The 25,332-nt window shown below is 41.1% G+C and overlaps 1 protein-coding gene across 31 annotated transcripts in view; it reads right to left on the reverse strand.

The window, feature by feature from the left end:
* The window catches only part of CAMK2D (calcium/calmodulin dependent protein kinase II delta), a 120,015-nt gene that overhangs the window by 56,560 nt on the left and 38,123 nt on the right, over positions 1-25,332 (reverse strand). For all 31 annotated transcript variants that reach the window (XM_063157189.1, XM_063157159.1, XM_063157158.1 and 28 more), the window contains exon 3: positions 17,193-17,252. In XM_063157189.1, coding sequence (XP_063013259.1) covers positions 17,193-17,252 — 60 coding nt within the window. The remainder of the gene's footprint in view (positions 1-17,192; positions 17,253-25,332) is intronic.

Genomic DNA, 25,332 nt, shown 5'->3' on the forward strand with positions numbered 1-25,332 from the left:
GCATTTTCTGCTGCGCTGTCTCTGACAAAGCAAGCCTTGTGCTCAGCAGAATTGTTGAGAAGTGGCAGATCTGCTGTGGCTTAGTACTGTCAGAACTCCCATGTTCCTGCAGAGTCACCCTTTGGCACCTTTTCTGTTCTACTGCATAAAGCCAAGTGATGAGGGATGGAAAATAAAGTTACCAGTTGAACTTCACCTGAAACTCTTGTGGACACCAGTGCAGGAGCCTTTACAGCAGTACCAAGAACTGAGACCAAAGCCAGCATCCATCCTACAGGTGTTACTCTGGATCCCAAGGGGAATGTGCTGGGATCCCAAGGTAAACACAATAAACCTGCACAAGGAAGCAGAACTGAGCATGCAAAAGTTTGTGACCCAATGCTCAAGAGGGCTACTGCTGGCACTGATCTGCTCCCTTCAAACAAAACAGCTTCACTGCAGCCTCAGTCTCGGCACCTCAGTGCTCCACAGTGTCCCCACATCCTCTTTGGAATGTCTGGTCTAAATGCTATAAGTGATCTCTGCTAAGCCACCAAACCCCTTAAATCAGTGGCGCAGAAGAGTCACAGCTATAGCTCCCAGGCAGGGAGCTCAGCATGAAAATGGAGTCTGTGCTGTCCTTACTGCTCCTCACACTCACATTTCCTCTCACACAACACTGCTCTGCTGAGACCATGGAAGCCTGGGGCCCTCTATAATAAAGCTCATCAGGTACAGCAAAGAGAACTTGGCAAACACTAATAAGAGCTGTTACCTAAGAGTCTGAAATATTTAGAGGCTAATCTGCTAAGATTAGTACAGTAGCAATGCTCTAGGGCAGCTGCTTTCTGAACAACACTAAATAAAGAGTAATGCTTTGCATATTTAAGAAAATAATCCTCCCCCAATGCTCTCAAACACACCAGCAGTAAAATGCAATACTTACATTCATTAAATGACTTTATGCAAATCAGCAGTGCTGTGTACACCATTAGCAGGTGGCCTCTATTCAGCAACAGTGAACCAAAACTATGTAACTCCCAAATTCCTTCAAAGGGTATTTTTTTATTACAGTGTAAATTCAATTATTTAGGGCCAAAAACTTGAGGAAAAAAAATCCTTTTCATGTGCATCTCAAAAACTGATATAATAAGAAATTATGGGAAAAATTGTAGAAGAGGTTTTGCAGTGACTTCTGTGAGTCAGAGAGAAGTTTGATAAGAGGATCCATGTTTACCCCTGAAATAATTTTCTACCAAGGTCCCTGACACAGAAACCAAGAAAGAAAGAAGGATAAATAAGAGAAACCTGCAACTGCCTATTCCAATAAGCACTTTGTCTTTTGTGACCGATGAGTGAAGTGTGAACTTAGGAGTTTTGTAGGAATGTATAAAAAGCATGCATGCTAGAATAAAACCAGTTTGAAGCCTTCTGAAAATGGAGTGTATTGCTTTGTATTACAACCATCTCAACTATGACAAAAATACCTAGCGAATTTAATATTTGGAAATACTGCCTTTTCCCCAAGGCATTGCAACAGCAAGTGTTGAGTACTACAAACAAAATGCCATATATTCCACAAATATTCATTTGTGAGCAAAACCCACCCCATCAAGGCCCCCACAATAAATAATAAACTGTATTCTGATTAAATGCCAGCCTACTGCAGGCACATGGAGAAGTCACTTGGCCAAAGTGTTAATGTTAGCAAAAGAGTCTTGCTACAGAAAAAATGAAAAATTATTTGTCAAAGCAGATAAAAGATCACATTTTGCATGGAGACTGAGTGACTCCGGGTACTGATGTCAAAGCACATGGCCTCAAATTACCAGCTCTTTTGTCATGGAGACACTCTTGTTTAAAGACTTGATAGTCTTTAAAAATGAAATTTCCCAGCTAAAATTAACTAAATAAGAAAAGAACAAGAAACCCAAGAGGTATTCCAAAACATCTAATTCTGTGTTGGGAGTCCCCCTGTAGAGCAGTTGAGATAACTGATGCTTATCTCTTTATCCCACAGGCTTTAGTTGCTTTTCAGTGCACCATAACACAGGTGTGTGTGCATTTCTGTGTGCACACGTGCCCAGAGCACTTCTGTGGAATTATATCCTGGATCCATGAAGTGAAGAGGAACAGCTGGAGCTGCACACCTTTAATTATTCATGTATGAAAACAGCACAATTGTATGGAGTCGTTGCACAAAAGAACAGGGAACTAAAATGTACACCTGCACCTTCATGTCTTCATTTAATATACAACCCTGTCATTTACTGGAAATCTTGTGTTGCAGGGTGAGCCAGCTCCTCTTAGCAGCTGAAGGCCTGCTTTTGTAAGTTTAACAAGATTTTTTACAAAGCAACAAAAAGCCTTACAAATGTCATCACATTAAGCCTTATGAGGATAACTGCATGGATTAAAAGCAAGACTGACACAAATTTTTGCTATGAGCAAACTGATGTCTCAGCTGCCAGTGTTGATGCTTTAAGCACCAACTTTTTTTACCTATTTTTGCATTTATCAGAACATAAGTAAGAAGAGGAATAAAGACAAGAATTTCATGGAGTGTTAACTAATAAAAGGACAAGCTGTAACACAGAGATGTTACATCAATTAAAATTAACAGGCTCAGGAAACCACACAGTGTACTTTAATGGAGGCAACGCAATTGCCCAATTTTTAAAAATTAGACTTAATCCCTTTTAATATTTACAGTGCTGGGAACAGATTTATATAAATAAAATGTAGGGCCTACACATCAACAAAATTAGGTATTGAGGAGCTGTAACCATTGGGTAGGACACAGCCGCCCTTCTTGGCTCTCCTCTCTTAAAATACATTAAAGACAAACACATATAAACAATTTACATAATGACCACTGAGATGCATGCGGGGTTATTTTTTAAATGCTCCCCTTCCATGAGGACCAAGCTCCAAGGTATTTAAAAGCATCAGCTTATGAAAACAAAGTCAGTCTACTTTAAATATTTTAAACAAAAAGGAAAGCAGAAAATTGCAATCCTGTGGCATGACTCGAGAGGAACCACAGAAAAGAAACCTCTCACACAGGAGCCAGGTATGCCCCAAGCAGCCTTAGACAATGTTTGCAAAGCAATTACCACTGTATTTAACCAACTTATTTAGTAACAATTACCTTCAGAAAACCTAGGCTAAATCTTTAAGTCAGTAGCAGCAAAAACTATGTCTAAATTTCCCAAAACTTTTCAGTCTTGGCCTTTTTGGTTTTTAGTTTTAAAAGCATTACTTTATCAGAGTAAAGACCATCAAGTAAAATCAAAATCCTTGTGGATTCAAGGTAACCTAGTAAAATTCATCTGAAAGTTTATTAGAAGAACTGTGTAAAGAAAGAAAAAATAATTTAAAATAGCTTTATTGATGTTTATGTCAGATATCAATTTAATAACTGAGTAATAATCCAATTCTTTTATACAATTTGAATTCAGTGACCGCTGCTATATTGACATCCTAACAAAAATATTTGTAATTAATCCCACTTTGGCCAAGGGAATACTGAAAATGTAGTACTTGTATACACAGTCATGGCTTTTTTTTTTGTTTCTCACTGCTTTAATGAACAAGGGCTTCTACAACAGGTCCTTCTGGCAATTGGAGGCAGCTAAGCATTCTGCCCTTCTCCCCCAGTTATCCTTCAGAAGATGATATTACACCTACTTTGTAGCATGATGGAAATACAGCAAGGCTGAAGAATCAGCTCTCAAGTCTGATGATTGCATTAAATACCCTGTAAATTCCCCTTTTCCTGACAGAAATTGCATGCAAATTTATCCTCATTCCATCAGTGAACCACCAAAAACATTTGCCCCCTCTCTTTCCAAAGGCTGATGGAAACATTGATATTCCTGTTCGCTTCTTCCCCTCAAGATCCACAGAATTTTTCATTTTACTAATAATGCTAAAATAAAAACTTCCAGCTCAAAAAAGAAAAGAATAATATGAATCTAAACCCAAAACCAGTATTGACTTCAAATACAAGCATTCATTTTTTTAAAGGAAGTACTTTCAAATCTGTGACTAAACAGGAATTTTCTACTGTAAAGCAGATATACTATCAAGAAAATAATTGAAACAGAAGATGTTTCTAGAGCCTATTTGGAAGAGTGTTGTGGTCACTTTGATGGAATATGATCAATAAATGATGGTAAAGTAAATGTTTTTAACAAACTACCTTCATGAGGAATTTAATAAATGATCATGTAATGCCACAGAGCAAGCAGGCCATTTGCTGTTTAATGGAATACAATCCTTAATTATTAAGGATTTCCTTACCCCCAGCTGTGATGCAAATGGCCACAGATAAAATTCCACTTGGCTGTTCCAAGGCACTTAACCGCTCTAAGAACCTGACAGGAACAAAAAGCTGCAACAAATCCACTCCTACAAAATAAACACTTGTAAACATGTACAGAAGTCCTTTCCATATGGACTGCATCTGTTGGGAAGAACAGGCACAGAATTCCAGGGTGACCCATGAAAGTGTCTCTGCTGTGATTTCTGCTTCAACAGCTCACAAGGACCTGCAGTCAATGAGCCTGTAAAGAATCTGCCACGGCAGCTTCCCAGGTAAGTAATAACTGTGCACACAGAGATGTGCTTTTATCACAACTCATCCTAGCCACAGAACTGCTCTCTCACAAAAGCAGCACTGTAAAGTAAATACGAGAGACTAATTATTCCTGCACAAACAAATCCCTGACACTCATGGTCAAGGAATCCCAACACATTTCATTGCAGCTACAACACAGAACCCACAACCATATTTCCATGAGGCTGAACTTTCCATTTCCTACAATAGATAGGAATAAGAAACATGCATCTGGAGAGAAAACCAGCAAATCTCTCTGCTAAAGCACTGCTATGGTGGGGGACAGAAAACAAAGTGCACTGGAATTGCCTCAACCAATGCCCAGTGCCAACTGGGGAATGTGAACAAGAAGGAAAAACCCTCTCCTGTAGGCTCTGCCTCTAAATATATCTTAGACACTGGATAAAACAGGCTGAATGTAGTTTTTCAGCATATACATATCTACATGTCAAAATTATCATTACTGTCCTGCTGGTCACCTGAAAATACAGATGTGCAGAAAAAGCTGCTACTGTGCTTTGGTTTTTTATAAAAACTATATATAAAGACCTTGTAAACAATAAATAACTTTCAAGTCATAAAGTTCACTCTACCTCAAGCTTGAAGAAATAACATTTAAAGTTCATTTTCAAATAAAGTTGTCTCCAGGAATTCTTGCCAACCCTCCCCATGGGAAGATGACAAAAGAATATACAAAGGAACTTTATTTGCTCTTATTTCTTGTAGACTGTGGAGTGAGCATTACAAATACTACTTGTTAAAACCTTTGTCTACAAGAGAAAAATGCTCTAGTTTATGTTATTATGTTGGCATAAAATCAAAGTTTATGCTCTCTTAATTCAGCTTAAAACAAAGCATCAGCTAATTTAAATTGAACCAATTTCCCAGTTTACAGAGCAGTAGGTGGCCACAAAGAAATAGCTACGTCAGTTTAAAAATAAATTAGCTTTTGATTAAGTTGGGGGAGCTCTTAAATGCAGACAGACCTAAAATTCTGCTTCCTATATGCTAAGTGTAACATGAATTACCACTGTGCAGGAAGTGTTACATCAAACACACTTGGTGGGATCTTCAAATATTCCAGATTTGCAGTGAGGATCACACATTGCATCATCTTTTCTATAAGAAGTCAAAGCCCCATAAATTACAGCACAAATGTAGGCACACCCCTCAGTGATGCAGTTATAAACATCAGACAGATCTGAGCCCATTTTCTGAAGGCCCATGCAAAACTCACTGAAGCACAACCACCAATTCACTTAATGACAGTAGGTACCACCTTTCAATGGCTGTTTATTTGGTTTGGTAACAGGACAAGCAAATCATCTATCCTCCACTCCAGGGACTAAGACAGGCTCCAGGCACCTGTGATGGCAGCACTATGTATCACAATGGGCCATTTGAATGCTGAGCACTCTTCCAAATTAAAAACCTCATTTAAAACCAAAAGAAGTGCTAGGATACCAGGTCTTCTCTTCAACCAGACAAAATCTACATTTTCTCTAAATCACTTCTTAGTTATGCTCTACATTATTCCAACACACAGCAGTCCTTGGAGATCAGAAAATGGTTTATTCTGAAGTGATGGCAGCACTTGGCAGCCCATGGACCTGCTCCAGCAAAAAAAAAAGTTCCAGGACAATAAAGTCAACTTCACAGAGAACTCTGTATTTTGTAGAATTAACTAGTACTTTCTCATGTTATGTAGTACCACTGTAAAGCCACCTTCTTCCTTTCTTTATCTGATGGAGTTTTTATGTCTGTGCAAGCAAAGAAGGCTAAAACCAATTCCACAGGACCAGGTCCCCAAATTTTGTGTCACCAGCTTTGAGGAAAAAATACCTAAAATGAATGCAACAGGCCTAAAGCATGATTACAATGACATATCTGTCCTTGGTGCCCTCTTTCACAATCAGGAATCCTGAACATTCTGAATGGGAGCAATAGGAGCATCCCAGAGACACCTCCATCCATACCACTGCAGTTAATCCCTCTTAATTTCTTTATGGTAGCAACAGGGGAAATGTAAGGCCTGAGTCTGTTTCTTACACTCAGAGCAAATGTGAAAAAGCACAGTCTGAAAAGTTTCAAAGCAGGAAAAGGTCAGGTAACTGGTCTCCTGTTTCCATCTGTGTGATGCTGCAGACATCCATCCATCCATCCAATGCAGTGAACAAAACCTTGCTGTAAACTGGAGAAGCAGAAGCCTCTGCAATTAGCCAAGCAACACTTGAGCAGGAGGAGCTCTCAGTAAGTGAACAGTGTCAGACTGAGTGACTCCAAGCAGAGTGTTCCCATAGTGATCCCACCCCATCTCTATCCACTGGGCTGGGCTCAGACCCATCTGTACTGTGTTCTGGGTGAATGTGCCTTCCCCCTCTATCAATTAGCTATCACAGTAATGGTGCTACCACAGCTGGAGACAGCTATAAATACTGGCATTTCCCTAACGTGCATGTTCACCAGTGAGTGATGATCCCAAATGATTCCAAGTGTTTGTTTTACAAAAGGCGGGGAATGCATGTTGTCTTAATAGATGACAAACTTGAGGCTTATGATGAGAAAGTGCCATTGTCTTTTAATCACAGTCTCACAATAAATGAAAATTAGAGAACTTGTCCTGTCCTGTGGGACCATTTGTAAGATGGAAATTAGCTCGGTGACAACCCACATAAACTTGGATGCAAATGCTGCAGGAGAGAGCAGAAGCCAGTCTGTATTCACAAACCCAGACTACTAGCTGCAGCTGAGATCTCTTTCTAAATATTCCGCTCATTTAGCACATCCAGTAACTCCCAAAATACATACATGCTACAAAAGATAGCTGCAAGCCACTCAGCTGCAATTATGGTTTTAGATCATCCATCAAGTCCTTCCCAGCAAGACTACACTGTCAAATTCAACACAATCCCAGCACTACCAGCATTGATACCAGACCATGTATAAACTGCTGAAACACAATTAAATAACTCTCAAGGTCACCCAGGAAATGAAAGCACACCAAATCTATTAATTAAACAGCACTACTGGCGGGGGGGGGGGGGGGGGGGGGGGGGGGGGGGCACTTGCTGACACACTCCTGCAGCACAAGGGCAGGAGCTGTGGATTTTTTTACAAGGCAACACCAGAACATCTTCAATGCACAAGTATCAGGAGCAGTGTCATGCTCGGCCCAGAGTGGCTGAAATGAGAAGCTGAATGCATTTAAAGGAGACAGACATGTAGAGGACAAACTAAAATTAGAAGCACATTCCCATGGGCAGTCCATGAGAATACTAACACTCTGGTGAAGCCACTATAAAAAGAACTTCCAAATTTGGAAGGTGACTAGGAGGAGAGAGGTATCATTAAACCCCTATCTACTGAAAAAAATGCCAGGATCAGCAGTTTTGTAGGAGCAGGAAAGTCTCCAGTGCCGAAATCTGAAAAAGCCCAGCCTGAACTGAGCAATTAGGAGCTATTTATCCACTGCCAGTGATGGAGGTTGGTGTTATTTGCAGGGTCAGAGCATTCACCCTGTGCCAGGATGCAGCAGAAAGCCAAGGAGCAGACCAGCTTGCATCCTTTGGAATGTCACAGCTTTGACAGATACTCCCAACAGCAGGGCGACAAAATCAGGATGAAAAGTGACTTCTCAAAAGCTAAAGTTTGAAGGAGCAAGGAAAAATCTAAAGGATACTTGCTGCAAGACAGGGGTGGTTAGGGGGATGTCTGTCTCTCTGGAACTCACTGGTGCTGTCCCCTGGCCCTCAGACACCAGGGGAAGATGAGCCAGGCTGGCATCAGCCCCTCACACCCTGCCACACACAGGGACAGGCAAGGGTGACACCGCAGCAGAGCCATGGACATGCTGTGCAAAGCAGGCAGGCTGAGTCCTAATTTCCATGTGTTGTTTCCAATATGTATCTAAGATTATGTAAAACCTCTTACTGAATGGGCATTCCATTAATAAAGATGCAGAAGATGCACATAAAATGCAAAACACAAGCAGATTGGATTTATGCACCTGACATGGCCCATACAAGTTCAGCCTATAAAATGCACTTCCAAACCCACACCTTGGAAGCAAGGAAATTCTGCATTCCTAAGAGTTTGTTGCTGTTTATAGTTTTTAGTCAAATTACACTTTCTTTAGGAATTCATGTCACAATATTTAAAAATGAAAGCAAGTGCAATTTTAAGAAAAGAACAAAAACATCCAAACAGGGATGCTGCTGTACTGGGGAATATACACTTTTCTTTTCAGTACTTGGTTTGCTGGTCAGCAGGGAAGACTGAATAAGTCTTCTCCAGGGTGCAAATGGCAAGACAAGAGGCCACAGACACACGCTGGAGTCTGGAAAACCCCAGCTAAGCACAGAAACACATTTATTTATTTATTTATTTGGATAGGAAGGTGATGAAACACTGGAGTGGTGCCTGGAGGAGCTGGGCAATTTCCTTCTCTGCAGTCTCCAAACTCAGCAGGATGGGCTCTGATTTACCTAAATTTACTGCACATGGTTTGAACAGGGAGTTGGGACTGGGTAACTTCCAGAAATCCCTTCCAACACACATGATTTCATGACCCGTGATATTTTTTTGCAGAGGGCTGAGTAGGTAAGTAAAGCAAGATGTCCGTGCAGATGAGAGTAGCCCCACAGATTGTCTCTCCTAATGAGTCTCCTGGCTTGGGATCACCTCTGGAAAAGGAGCAAAGACATTCCAAGACCCCACAGTGAGCTCCTGAAGCACCACTCCTGACTTATGGCTCAAACCAAAACATGACCCGTGGTCCAAAGCCAGGAGACCTTCCTTTTGCCTCTTTCTGTGCCCAGCTCACACACACAGCATTTCCCCATCCTGTCCCTTCTCCCTGCCCCCATGTCTGAACAGATGCTTGTCTGCTTGCCTCAGGGAAATGGGGGAGTGTGGAGGGGGATGCAGCTCTCAGGCAGCACAGACAGCCCAACCCTTTCTCCTTGAGGTACCTTTTCCAGAAGCAGGGTGAAAGGTGATGTTGTTATCTTATTGCAGGGGTTCCATACTGTTGTCTCCTTATCACAAAAGCTTCAGACCTCCTTGGTGTTTCTCATGGGCAGCCCCTCAGAGCACTGACTTGTTCTTCTTCACAAAGCAGCCACCTGACTCCAATTCCCCTCTCACCCAGCCACCCCACTCTCTTATAGCGTTCTTCCTCTCACTGGTTACAGCTGTGGCCTGTTAACGTCAGGCCTGTTCCTAATCTTGGAGAATTGGCCCAGCTGCAACTCCTTAGGGGTAAGATTACTTTCTACACTATGTTTATTTTCTTATCTTCTATACCCCCACAGGGTGACATACTGGGTGATAGTAACCATGGGCTAGGATGCCAAACACCCCAAATGGGCAGATTTAGGCTGTCTGGGAAAGAAATGCTGCCTAAACGAATTGCTTCTTTTCTCTAGGAAAAGGGAAAAGGCCAAGACAAAAGTGTCCCACAGAATGGGTTCAGCCCAGAGGCACAAATGCCAAGGCTGAGGCAGGATTATCACAGAAAACACATGACAAGTTTTACCACCCCTGCAGGAGCCGCTTTAATGCCATCCAGTGATGCCCATCCACACAACCCAATATACTGCAACCTGGTTTTGGTTGGGGGTTTGTTTTTCCTCACCCTCAGATCAAGTAAAGGTTCCCAATATTTGGGTATTGATCCAAGAGCCAGCACAGAATTCACCTATTAGACCATCAGCAACATTGTAACAGCAAAGGGAACAGAACTTACAACATCCCCTAAAAAAGCTCTAAAAATGTCTGTGCTAGCTTAACTGAAAGAAAAAGCTTAGTTTAGCTGAAGTAGTAGAGATCTCTGTTTTTGGAGGGAAGAGTCCAGAGGAAAATTACATATTTGTGGTTTAGCTGGGAGTCATGATGTCTATCTGTATGCATAACATGTGGTTGCAGATTCATGACAAACAAAGCTTTCAAACAACAAAAAAATCTAAGTTCTGAAAGATCCATCTTGTGTGTGCAGAGAGAGAGAGCAATTCATTTCAGTCGAGTTTATTTCCACAGCTCTTGAAGTCAGCAGTGCAGACAATTATGAAACTCTTCATTCCAGGAAACACATATAGAAAGTAAAGCACAACAAGAGAGGAAAACACAAATGGGAAGTGTGGCAGCCACTCCAGTCCTCAACCCCCACAGCAGGATCCTCAAGAGAGGTGTTCAAATTCCACTTCCCGTTTCTGTGGGTGACTCTGTTTTACATTTCAAATGACTGGCTGCAAAAGGGGTGTGGACTTCAGGGAAAGAAAAACTGTTTAAGAGAACCTGGACACACTAGGAAAAGAACTTTCATGCATTTAAGGGAACAGAGAAACAGAGGCTTAAGCAAGGATGGAAAATGCTTCAAGATCTGGTTCACACTTGATTTATACTGAATCATTACCTATTTTGGTGCAAATTAGGCATGTACTTTCTGAGGCAAAAAATTACAAAATCAGTGGCAAACCTTAGTGAAACCTCATTTCCTTGGTCTGTTATGGATCCTGCTACAGTTATCAGGGATATTGCAGCCAGCAATGCTTCACTTGAGCTAAAATAACCTTGTGCTCCATTAAAAGGAAAGAGAATTAATGTAGCATGGCAGAGTGGTGTCATTGTCTGCACTCAAAGACATTTTTATGCTGCACAGTAACCCAGAACAGCAAAACTTAAAGATGCAATGGCACTTAGCAGAATAAAAGGATTCTGCTGCAAACAAAAGAGACAAAAGCTGTGACACCAAATAAAGCTGCCTTCCCCCTCCTTTGCTGGCACTCAGACCACATTAGCTGATGCCTCATACGGCTCATGCTGAATATCAGACAAATTGATTAGCACTACATAACTTAATATTTTAACTACTGGGGGGTTCTGACACTCCACTCACTTCAGAGAGGAAGCCCATCCACACCAAACCCTTCCAACTACAGAAGTCAAAACTTTCAGGCTCTTCCTCTTAAACATCAACATACATTCACAAGAACTTCAGCAATAAAAGGAATCAGATGCACAGCAGTAACAAAAACTGCTGAGAAGGAGAAAGCCTGCGGAAAACCCAGCAGCAACAAGCCCCACTATGCCCCCCTGTGTGCTCTTGCCTGGTGCAGTCTCGTTCCAGTACATTTAATTTCACAAATAGCAACTGCAAAACCAGCTTCTGTGTTCTGTTGTTGCACTTCACTAGTCAGTTACTTGCTGTAGCCATGGCTGACTTTAAACATTCAATCTGTTATTTTAGAATATTCATTAAATGGGCTCTTAAATATGAAATCATGTTATATCACTGGTTTATTTGGTTTCTTGGTATTTTATTTTAATTCTCTCAAGCACTACGGTGTACCTTATTCATCATAGAAATTGCAAATTTAATTAATTCAACAGAATGGATGAGATTTAAAATTACTGAAGTGATCAGCTCATGTAAGCAATAAAAATAATTAAACAGGAAGTGAGATTCTCTAATGCATCAGTCCCACGCAAACGAAAGCTTCAGATTTATATTAAAAGTTTTATTTATTTATTTATTTGCATAGCTATAGTTAATACATCCCTGAGGACCATATTCACCGAGCATAAATTTATATAGCTGGGGATTGCTTTGAGTTGCACTGCATCAAGAAAGAACTATATATTTTTGACATAAAGTAAAACCTTAAATTAAGCTCAGGAAAAACATTGTGCTAAAGAACTACATCCACTTAACCTGAACAGGCCTGATTTTTACCCTGTGTTTGGTTTATAGAGTAACTTAACTAGCACCAGCTGAGCTACTCCCAACTGTGCCACAGTAAGACAAACAATTCAGAAAGGAGTTACTGCATTCACATTTTCTATATATTAATAGTGTTTCTCCTGAGATTCTTGGGGCTTTATGAAGTGTCATGCACATACTTGGTGAACATAAACATAAAGGACATACTGTTGTGCATAAAGGAGACACCACCACATCCCCCGCCCAGGACAAGGCAATACACAGTTTCTTATTTTTCCCACATGAGGAACTTAACAACTTGACTGTTCATGTTTTGTGTTACAGTGGGAAGTAACTCCGAAATGCAGACTTTTCCTACTTTTTTTTTGTGGCAGGAGGACTCAGTAAGCTAGACACCAGCACAGAGTGTGGTGAGGAGCAGTGCCAGCTTTGGGTGCTACCAATTGCCTCAGCCATTGATGAGAAGTTCCCAGCTCAGAGCGTGGAAATGAGCAGACTCCAAATGGACACCAACACACTCATGAGAACCACGTAAGGGATTTGTCTCTTTCCCTGTGCTGTCCCAGTCTGTTCTGCATCAAGGCTGCCTCCTGGCCTGCTGCAAGGCCAGCCTGCCTTGGGAAGGGGTTGCTGGAGCAGAGGCCTTGCTGCTGTCAGAGCACTCTTGAGGCGATGCCTCAGCCCAGCCTGGCCAAGGCTAGACCAGCAGATCCACACTAACAGGCTCAGGCTTAGCAGGGCTGAGTCTGTGCCTGGCAGTCCTACTTACCTGCAAGTACCCTGACTTACTCCTGAGAGAGAGCCACTCAGGGATAGCCTGGCCTTGTGCCAAAAGAACTTCATTTATCACCTGAAGAGCTGCCACATGTCAGTAAAATCTGCTGCTGCCTCTGGCCAAGGGATGAAGATTGATCAGAGACAGACTCGAGCCTGATGTTGCTGGCTAATGGACCCTGCCTGCCTGCCACAGCTTGTACACTGTCTGTAAGGTCTGGAGGAGGTGGCAGGGCAGGGAATAATGACCTGCAAGGAAGTGGGAATGCAAAGCCAGCAGAAGCCCCCCAGTAGTTACAGAAAGATCTTGACTGTGTAAGTACCATTAAGAAAACATTACCTAAACACAGCACAAATCCTGCAAGAGCAAACTCTGCTTGGGAAAAAAAATTCCACAGTTTCACCAGGTTTGAATCAGCAGTTTTCCAGAATGGGTCAGAGCTTGTATTGTCAGACTAATGCAGATTTTATCATTATTTGGGATGTCATAAACCAAAATCAGCAAAGCAGCTGTAAATCCATGCCAAACGTCATAATAAGATGGTGCCACAGTGTTACACCACAGAAAATGTCAATTGCAAGACTAGAAATCAGAGTGCTAAAAACTAAGCTTGCCTCAAGTTAAAAGAAGACCAAGAAATCAAAGTTTACCAGAAAAAGATAAAGGAGAAAATCGGGAAAATGACAGTAGATTTCTTGGTAAAGAGATTATTACTTAGCAATTTTCTTTCCAAACTTCTAAATTAAAAAAATGGGAGCATTAGTACACATGGAACTTCTGGAAAAGTAATAGTTCCCCAAGATGACAAATCCTGTGTGGGTACGTGCTCACCAAAGGAAGTAAGCTTTTATTGTAACTCGATGTGCAATCTCACAAAGATAAAGCACTGGGTTCTCCAAACAGCAAGGCTTAACCTACATTTTCATCCATTTGAAACTCTGTAAAAAAGCAACTCTCTACACACTGATGTACAGCCATGTCACCAGAGTAAGACCCTGAGAAACACAGCAATGCTGAAAATCACACTAATGCACAGCCCCCTGCAGCCCAGGAGCTCTGTTACCACAGGAACATGAGCTGTGTTTGCCTAGAAATTTCCTACCACAGTGTAGCACAGGCCAGATTACTCAAGTACAGCTGGAAGAGGAGAAAATACCAGAATGGCCAAAGACTGATGGGAAACAAAGGATTCTGAACCCCTTTCAAAGTTTCTTCTCAAAGCCTGCAAGTTCAGCTAATGAGGCTTGTGCCTCATTTTAATGGCCACACAAAATTCAGTAGGGCTCTTTTTACTACAGTGATATTAAAGGGCTGAGGTAAGAAGAGGTAGAAATCACAACAGTGAGTATTGGTGAGGAGTAGCTGTATGGGGAAAGGATGAAGAAATTCTGTGGGTTTTAAACTTTCATACATACATTACTTAAGTGGGAAATGGAGATGGGAAAAAGGACAACAGAAAATACTGCTTGCAATCCATTTTCCTTGTTTTTCCTACACCATTCATTAGACATCGTAAATACAAGGCTGGACAGAGAAGAAATCATAGATTTATGAAAAGGATGAAGAGAAGAAAGATGCTGAAAAATTAACAGAATTAGTTATGTGCAAAGCAGTGTCTGTACAGAAAAGCTCAGCTTTCAGAGATGTACTGGAGCCCTGCTTGTAGAAGAGAAACAACTTCTTCAAGGAAGATTTCCATGACACTTCTTGGCTATGAACATGGACAGTAAGGACTGCACAGAAACAGAATCATTTAACATTCAGCCTTATTTAGCTTTCCAAAAATAACTCCCTGTACACAGTCATCTTTGAGAAACCACCCCATCAATTAAACTAGACTTCTGCTTTCCTACAGAAATCACACTGAAGAAAAAAGTTACCATTTTTTTCTTATTTTTCTTAACTTACACATACTTATTGTAAGAGCTGAGCTCCCCTCCTCTGGCACACTTCCTTTTTCACTCTTTGTGCTTCCTGATGTGATGCAGCTCCATTACTCACCAGAGATGACAATTTACACAGGGATGTCATAGTGACTCAAGCATAAGAGCTCCAGTGGGGTGCTGGCAGCACTTGGAATGATTTTAGGGTGATCATTTAGCTGGCTGAGGGCATGGCTGCAGGAGAAGGAATATGACAGAACACAACATCTGCTGCCAAACCCTAGCATGGTAATTCCAGGTCATGAAAATCTCCTCTCAGGCAGATCTGGAACATGGCAGTGTTTCTGAAACAGGGGCAGAACACTTTGTCCATTCCCTCTTGAACTGCACACCTTGGTGCAGGTGGTGATGCACAGTTTGTGCAGACTTGCAGAGCCCTATCTGCCTGTCACCCAGGCTGTCATTGCCTGTTTGCACTCCAAGCCAAACAGATACAAACTGTGCATGTGGAACAGCTGGCCTGCCAGAGGAGCTGAACTCCATCCTACACTGCTCAACAAGCCACTTGAAAAACTGAAGACTTGTGACCACATGGAACCAATTTAGACTTTTGTTTCAACTGAATTCTGTGCATTTCAGCCTTTCCCCTGCATCAGTTCACTCTTGTCTTTTGTTCATTTTCCCCAACTTGTGGATGCTCATAAATGTGTTCTGGTGCTAGTAAGGCCCAGGTGGATGGCTCTGGAGTCTGACTACACCATGTGTGTAACCACAGCTGCAGAAGGGCTGCAGCTCCTCCCTAAAAGCACTTGTACATTTGCATAGCTCTCACCATTTTACAATGCAAAACCTTTGGTAAGATAAAATAGCACAAATAACACTCCTCTTCCTTTTTAACCAAATTTCTAGGTCAAACCTGTAAGCTTAAGAGAGATGCTGCAGAAATTTGACATGTCATTTTGAGCCATGGTACGCTTGTTTTCACTTCCTATTTATCATTACAAGGAAGGAGCTGATTTCATCCCACGTGATGCCTCAAGAGGCTGCCTGGAACAAAGGCTAGACAGAGTTAAAGCAATAAAGTAGGTATTTCTTCAAAGGATCCACCTCCACCTTTGAATAAAGAGCCAGGCTGTGGCTCTGCCCAAGATGGACCCAAAAGGGATGCAAGATGGATGACAGCTCACAAATGTTCAGACTGTTATAAGTTTGGCCCATTTACATATCGGGGTTAATGATTCCATTACAGCTTCAGATTACCAAGGCCCATCCTCCCAGATTGCTCTCCTCAATTCTCCATTGTTTATAGTTCTTTGGGCCTGAAACTACAACAGTGTCCTTGGTTCTCAGGCTGGAGAAGGACTGTTTGGTCTGACTACCCTGTGAAGAGAACTTGCTAACATTTTATATGAAGTTCAGAGTTACACACCAAAGCAGTACAGAATCTGAAAAATATGAAAGCTAAAACTTAAGTCATCACAGGCACCAATTTTATTAGTCTAAAAATGCCATAACAAACAGGAAATTCCTCCCCTTCTGCAGAAGTCTCAGGTACAGCAAATATTCTTGTGAGAGATACCCTTGGCATATAATTCAGTGTATGAAAAACTGAAAAACCCAGCTACACTCTTAAGTTCAAGGTACTTACCTGTCTACACTGTTTCTAAAGCAAAGAGACAGACATACCCCACCGTCCAAAATAACTTTATTTTTTTGCTTTACATGGTTACAACACACAACTCTGGAAATAAAAAGGATAGAGCTTTCTTCAACTTGGAAGGACAGAATCTCAAGCACAAAACAAAATATAAAATAAGCATCTCACTAAAACCAGCACTAATTATTGACATTGGTCTGTCTCATCGTGCAACAGACACTGTCAGCTGAAATCCTTCTGCAGGTCTCCAAAAATCATGAACAATCCTGCAAACAGCCCCTCCTGCACACTGCTCCAAACCCCCCCAAACCCCTGGCACAGAGAGCTCTGGCAGAGCAAAGGCTCAGAGATGAGAACACTGCACACTGCTGCAGGTGATCCATCAGATTATTGCATCCCGCAGCAGAATTCATAAGGAACACCACGTGATAAGGAAAGAGTCCTGGCTGGAGTTACTGGCACTTGCTTTCTGAGCTGCTCTTTGTATTTGTTAATTTCCATTTCCCCTAAATTTTCCAAACTGATAAATAATGGACAAAGCAATGAAATGTTCCTACCGATATTAGGATGCTTCAGGAGACGACAGATTCTAGCTTCTCTCTCCAGTTTCTGGTGATCTGCATCAAAAGAAAGCAAAACAGTTGCTGTTAGTATGAAGATTAACATAGTTTAGAGTATTTGCTTTAAATAATCATCACATTATCATCATCTGATGGGATCTGTAAAAAATGTCTCCTTTATTTAGATCCACTAATATTTTCACCCAAACTGTAATATTGAATTGATTGGTTTTTTTACCTTTGGGTAGAGCAGTAGGCTGGAGCTCTGGACTTGTACTCTTGGAGCTCTAACAGTCTTTTCTGGAGATAAAATACTACTGCTTGTGTCAAGCTCTGTTCTTTACAACAGACAACATAAATATTCCAAAATACCAACTTTGGAAAACAGAACTGCTTGAAATGTAAAGAATATGCTTTGAATCTTGAAAATATTAAGAAATGAACAAGTTTAGAAAAAGTTGCTTTGATGGCAACTCTTCAGAGTCAAAAATTTAGCATCAGATGTTAGAATTAAGAAGTTCAATTCTTACTGCAAAGTGTCCAGTTAGATATGTAGGTCAAGAGAACTGTAACAACAGATTTAAAATAAAACAGAGAAAGCAAACACCACCTTTAAAATACTTAACACTTCAAGTTTCTGACAGCATGTTTTAAATCTGGAGGAAAGAACAAGAAGGAAAACTTGTTTAATTTTCATTTTTCTGCAGTTTGTACTTCCTAATATTTGCAGTCAACTCTAACAACAAGTGAAACAATTTTACATATGTAACAGTTTAGATTTTTATCACACGCTTTTAAGAACTGGGATAGTTCTTGAGCTAGTCACTGCTTGTCAACTGACCCATCATACTTGCTGAGGCCTAAGGGCCTCCTCCGCTTGCACGAGAAAATTTGTCAGCTTAACCCTCTTTACCTTCATAATTTACTAAAAAAAAAGAAGAAATCAGAAGTTCAAAGTATTAAAAAGAACTAGAAACCTGCAACATAAGCTTAAAGCTCTTTTTCTAAAGTTAAACTCTGCCACTGAGGTTTCCCATTAATATTTTTGAATTCAGCTGCAGCAAGGCTGAAACATAAGCACAGACATCTACAGTTACAGTACCTTCATGTCCAGCAGCTCTGGCTGTAACTTAATCTTGGGCTGAGCACTTGGCACATTACCCAGAGCATGCAGGGAGATGATCTGCAAGGCAAACTGAACTAAGCTGGGGTGAGAACAAGGATGAAAATGTGAACCTTGCCTCAAAAGCAAAGAAACAATCCAGAGGCTATTGGACACGTAGTGTGGGAGCTGTGGCTCTGGTGCACTACCAGCTCTACTTTCCAAGGCTGCTCTGTAGCACCTCCAGCTATATTTACAGATCAGGCAGCACAGCCAGAAACCTGGAAGGTGTCCCACAGGCTTCTATGAAGGGCTAAAAACATCCCATGTCGACTCTTCAGGAATAACACAGCTATAATAAAGAACTTCATCTCCAACTGTGAATATGATGTATAAACAGTTGAAGTTTCTTTGCTATCAACTGCTATATCACAGCTTCTGAACTGACACTAGATGTGATTCATGTAATTTATTGATTATAACTGTATTGATTAAAAAAGCACACCTGATATTTTTCAAATCACAGTAAAAACATCTTAGAGATGCTGCTGCATGCACTGCAATACGTGAACGTAACATCTACATCATCATCATTATTATTGACTGCATTACATATTCTCAGGTTTTTACTCCAAACTGCACCTGTATATTGATGGACACCAAGCAAGAGTTCTCTGCTGAAATCAGAACAATGAAAATCTGCATTTAACTCCTTCAGTTGTTTGTGTCACAGCAATTGCTGTTAGTCAGTATGAAGCGATGCAGTCACTTGCTGGGTGCCTGCAGGTACCTCACAGCCTGCACACTGTGCTGAGGCAGCAGAAAGAGCATTAAATGCTCCCTGAGCCAGGGATTCAGTGGACATTAAGGTCCAGAAGATGACAGCTGCACTTCCAAAGAAACAGAGCATTCTTTAGTGTTGTCAGAAGAGTAAGTCTGCAGTGTCTAAGTGTTTGGGGGTGGGACCAAATGCAAATTTAACTTCATGTGATATCCAAGAAAAGTATTCTCCTTTAAAACCTGCACATTTGTTCTCTGAGTTTTAGGAAATCCTGTACTGGGTTTATTTACAAGTCCTTGCAACTACCACTGCTGTGCCACCCGCAGCTATTTGTGTTACCCTGCCTCCTGCCAGGGCTCAAGTGCTGGGGAGCTAAAGGTGAATGTCAGAGGGCAGGGCACACCAAAATACTTCCAGCACTCAGCTCCCAAACATCTGAAGGGTAAGGTGTGCCACTGCACAGCCCACTGGGAAACAAGGCTCCTGCCATACAGCCAGGGAAAGTACCCAGGAGGCACAAACTCCCCAAAGCCTGAGAAAGTTTGGGCTAGCATCTGGTGTCAAATGTTTATATTACAACAGTAGCACAGGAAAAGTTGAGGAAAAAATAAACGCAATAATAGGTCACTTATCAAGATCAAAGAGCTAATTCCTCTCAAATTTGACAACATATCATTCACCAGCTAAAACTGCTTTACCTGCTAGGTAAACACAAACCAGGAAAAATTATTATCAGGAGCAAGAAGCCAAGCTTGAAAGTCACAGATAATAAAAAGGGAACGCACAAATACATTTAAATACTTGTTTCCCTTGCTCGATTTTAATTACCTGGACTCAATTACAAACAGGTCTCCTACATTGTCTGCTTAAGAAATTGTAATTAGTTGAAAAATACAAGCTCAAAACACAGCAAAGCAAATGCAGAAGAAGGAATGCTTTACAAATTCTAGATTACTTTAGGAAAGCAAGTCTCCGTAAGTGAGCAATGGCCTCTACCACAGCAACAGCCCATTTCCAAGATTGGAAAAAGATCACTGCCTGTCAACCACTGATAGCATTGGAAAGAAGCAGCAATGAGAATAATGTGGGTTTATTAATGGAAAAAAACCTTGCAGCCACCTACAAGTTTAATCAGATACAGAACCATGAAAAAAAAAAAAGAAAACAACAAGATTTAATGCACTGAACCATTAAAATCTCAGCCTTTACAATAACTAATGAAATTCTGTGAAACTGAAAAAGACAGAATATAGCTGTAAAACTGGGGATAATAACAGACTGTATAAACTTAAAATCTTGAACTAGTTCTCATTCATATGATGATGTTCTAATAGACCCAAAGCTAACAATATAATTTATGACACCAGATTCAGAAAATTAGACTGCCTGCATTCAGTTTCTACTAGGTAGGCTGATAAAATAACTAATTTGCAGCAGTATCAATATTTGTTTTCTTACATTCACCTGGACAGCATCCTGTGCAACCTGCTCCAGCTGAACCCACATTAGCAGGTGACTGGATTAGAGGATTTCCAGAGGTCCTTTCCAATCCCAAACACTCTGTGATAAACCTGGGGGAAGCTGGCTGGGGCTGCTACTCAGGAACTGAGTAGACACTGGTCCATGAACAGCTGCATCATGCATCACTTGTTTTGTATGTTTTAATTCTTTTGTCATCATCCTCCTCCTATTACTATTATTCTCCCTTCCTTTTCTGTCTTAGTGAACTATCTTTAACTCAACCCAAAAATCTTAGTTTTATTTCCTCTGATTGTCTCCCCAGTCCTCCTGAGGGTGTGGGAAGAGGGAGGGAGGGAGGCTGTGTTTAGCTGCCTCTTTGCTCAAACCATGACAGTGGGGACCAATTCCATCACTAAGCCCCTGCCTGAGCTCCTTCTTATGAAAGGCAATTTACAGACCTTTAGCATTTTGCAAGCATTCATTTTCAGCTGGTAAGATAAAACAAGAACCACGTTTATTCATGTAACAGTCCATCACACAGCTCTTTGAATTTTCCATTACTGAGTTCATGCTACAGCAGTGCTCACAGACAGACCTCAGTTAGTTCCCCGGTTATTCCTAAAGAAGTAAATGCTAAGCAATACAGGCCTTCAATTCCCAACAGCACTTTTTCAAAATGAATGCTCCAGCATTCAGTACCTGCTCCGGGGGAGATATTTGAACAGAGTTGTTACTTATTCCTCTCTTCCCTGTATTTATAGCTGGGAAAGTGGGCCATTCTTGGAATAAACAATCCCAGCCCCTCCTAATGCTCCCCAGCAGTCACACACCAGGTGTTCATTGGTACAAAGGCATCTTCTCCATGGATACCCCGCTCCACAATGGGCAGGAGCCCGCAACAACAATAGCACAGCCAATTCTGCCATTAGGCCACTGCTCAAAAGCATCAACAGAGCAGAAATCAGGGCACTGAGTGTGCCTCCAGTTATTTCTGTGGCTGTGTTCCCAGACACACTTGTCTCCACCGAGCGGCTGAATATCAAGGAAAAGCAAAAGATATTAATTCAAGATGCTTTATGAAATAATGAACAAGCCCCACACCTGTAGAACTGCAAATTCTGCCCCACAGCATTCAGAAAACAAAAGGCACGTTTGTACTCAGCCGCAACAATAACAGTTCTCAGCTGACTGATGCTCCTGCAAGGCTTTCTTCCACTTCCCACCCGCTTTGTGTGTTAATGTTTTACCCTTCACAGCGTGTGAGAAATTGATAATGGACACAGAGACCCGATTCCCATCTACAAAGCACAGATTACAGAGGCAGAGTCACTGCAAGTGTCTTTAGGGCACTTCTTTGGACACTTTATCCCTGATTTCTATGACACCTGCTATGACCAAGAGGCACAGATATTCCTGCATTTGTGCTGTTTCTAGCACTGCTGCTAAAACTGACAAGTACCTGACTTCACACGAGCTGGCAAAAGGAGTGAAGACAACACGTGACATTAATAGCAAAGCACTGAGCCCACATGACTTCATTTATTTCCATGATTTGTGTTTAACCATGTCCATAATGAACAGAAAGAAGAGATAACAGAATAATACGATTGCAAACTGGACTTTACCCAATTGTTGGGAGCCTTTAAACAGTTCCCAAGAGCACACAGGCACACATTACTGAGCTCAAGCTAAGAAATGCTATTTTTTCACCTTTTCATACTCTCATTTGCTGTGGATTGAAAGAGCCAGCTGGCAATTCACTTCCTTCACTCTTCTGACTCAGAAAAACAAGAATAATATTAGTGGAAGTCCAGAACTGCTGTTATATATACATATTAATTGTTGTTTTCTATATAAGGTATGTCCACAACTACATACAGCAGTTTTATATCTATTATTTCATTATATAAACAGCACATCTACTGGAACAGAGTGGAGTACTGTAAAATCTCCAGTGCCAAAGTAAACAGAAAGGGCCTGAGAGACAGAAGTGTGAGTGTGATCACCTGGTCACCTCCATCTGTTTGCCACCAACCTGCACCTGCCACTTAACTCTGTGCACCCTGTGCTCCATCTTGTCCTCTTTTCATCTGACCCATCCAGAGCTGCACCTTGTAGCACCTCCCTGATACATCCTCATGCAAGGCATACATTTGCCATAACAGGAAAGCCTGAATGCACTTTACATCCTCATCTTCCCCTTGCTGCCTCCTTCTGTCCCTAGAGCAGTTTATTTTCCTTTGTGACTCAAATTTGCCAATTCCTAGAGCTGATGGTCAGCCAAGTCTTCTTCAGCCAATCCCCTTCCATTCCTACATAACTGCATGTCCTTCATTTTCCCTTATTTCACTGCCCTCCTTTTATTTTTGGTTCTCAACTTAAAGTGCCTGCCCTCTACTTGTTTAAATTCTGCTGATAAATATGTGAGTGCATTCAGTACTTCTCATTTTTTTTTCTAGCTTCTATTTTCTACTGAGCTGTTAAAATTTCTTTAGGCTTCTCAGTTTTCTTGGCTCATTTCCTGCAGAAAGTTGCAATTTTCAGGAAACAATATTTGGAAAAAAAGATGTCAGGAATCGAAAGTAAGTTCAGAAAAATAATCATGTAAGAGATGCGTGGAACTTGAGGTGTGGACCCATCAATCTAATGAACACTAAAGCATCTGTTTGCACTCAAATGGTTCACTGGAGAGGATGGGCTGCAGGATATACTTGACTTGACAGCCTTGCTGAACTCCAGTCCTACAGAGCCCATCTTAAACACATTAAATCCGTTAACAATGCTGTAAACTCTGAGCAGACTTCTGTCTGACACTAAAATTTTGAAGGCACCCTCAAATTCTCAAATGATGCAGCAAGACATGCATGAGAAATGCTCATTTTCCTTACAAATGTTATTAAAACAATATTGTCTAATAACAAAAGAAAAAAATACAGTTTCATATAAAGTCAAAACACTGTCAGCTACTGCAATATGTAGGTAGCAGATTGGTAATTTGAAATAAATTGTGAGCTTCTGACTGATGCCAGCTTATTTTAATATAAATGAGTAATTACTACATCCAAGACTGGTGTCAAGTCATGATTTGTGACAGCCACTTGGCTGGGACATGCAGAAGTTCCTGATTTTGAAGCTGCTGCAAAGAGCAAATTCTGAACTCTGACTTGATGTTTTCACTTTGGCAACCCTTATTTTTAGAAATCCTACCAATGGTCACCATCTTTTGCCTCACAGATGTAATTTCTACAAGGTGTTGCATTAATTGTTTATGAATTTTTTTAAAGAGTGGATGACCACTGAGGATGTTCAGTTTGCTGACAGCTTATGGATGAGACAGTGTTCCACATTTAATAGAAAGGGAAATTCCATTGTGCAGAAAAAGTCAACAACTTTTATTTCCAATATTTCCTGTAGTCACTGTTACTTTAAAGCTGAACATTACACATGACTTAACCTACCAGAGACTAAGGGCTTCTTTTATGCAAATACACTCCAAATCACTGACATTTATCTTAATAAAAGCGCACGGACTTTAACTCCCTAGGAGGAAACAATTGTAGAACTCGAATCAAGTCCAAATAGAACAAAAACAATGGTTTGGCACCTACCATTATGACTCAGAGGAAATTTAAGCAGCACATCAAAGCCAAAGCTTCTCATAACAAGAAAAACCACTAAGAATACATAAGCACATGCCTACAGGACATTTCATCAAAAATAACAGTAGGCTGCACTAGTATTAGAGGACTAAAGATATTATTGCATTTATAAAAATATCCTGATGCCTAAACCTTAGTCTTTAGCAAACAGTAGTCATAGGTAAAGTCACTATTTCTACATGGGCCATAAAAAGCTCAAACAATAGAAATAATACACTCAAAAATGAGTTCCACATTAAGTTGTAACTTGATTGCCTTCCATCCGTTCACTTGCTTTAAAACAAAGAAGTGGATTATGACTAACCCACTGTATTAATTTTTTCTGCTAAGTTGCTAAGCCTTTGCTCATAATAAAAACAAATCTCCTCCTCAAATACCATGTGCATGAATAGCATTTAACCATCTGAAGCTTTATATTACAGCAATCTTTGATACCAGGACAGTAATGCCACGACATCTAAGCTACGTGAGTATGGTCTTTTGCAAGAGGATTGTCTTGACATTATTTTTAGATCATTAAAAAAAGAAATGCTAGCCTTGCAAACACATACTTGTGAAAGATAGTGCCCAAAAGGAGTGTTTGCATTAAAAACCAAATCACAGAGGAGAGCCAATGTCCAAGTGGAAGCCAGTGACAAGTGGCATTCCTCAGGGCAAGCGTTGGGACACCTTTGTCAGGGATGAGGACAATGACATTGAGTGCTCCCTCAGCGAGTCTGCCAACAGCACAGAGCCCCGTGCTGGGTTTGCCAGGCTCATGGAAGGGATGGCACCCAGAGGGACCTTGCCAGCCTGGGCAGCTGGGCCAGCAGGACCCTCAGGAAGGCTCAACAAGGCCAAATGCACCTTGAACATGACTGGCAAGGCACATGTGTAGCCCAGAAATCCAACCACATCCTGCATCCAAAGAAGTGTGGCCAGCAGGTCAAGGGAGGCAACTCGTCCCCTTTGTAGGGAAGGATGAAAGTGTGACAAGAAAGTCCCACAGATATGTGTGCTCAGCAGAAAGATTTTTAAATGTAGAGTGTGATGAAGAAATAGAAGTGGAAGCAAGTTTTGATATAGAAGAAAAGAATTGCTGAGCCAGCCTTACTGGATAACCAAGGAGGCAAAGGGTATATTAGTCAGAAGGGG

The sequence above is a fragment of the Melospiza melodia genome, chromosome 5 (assembly GCF_035770615.1).
Source record: "Melospiza melodia melodia isolate bMelMel2 chromosome 5, bMelMel2.pri, whole genome shotgun sequence".
Taxonomy (NCBI): Eukaryota; Metazoa; Chordata; class Aves; order Passeriformes; family Passerellidae; genus Melospiza; species Melospiza melodia.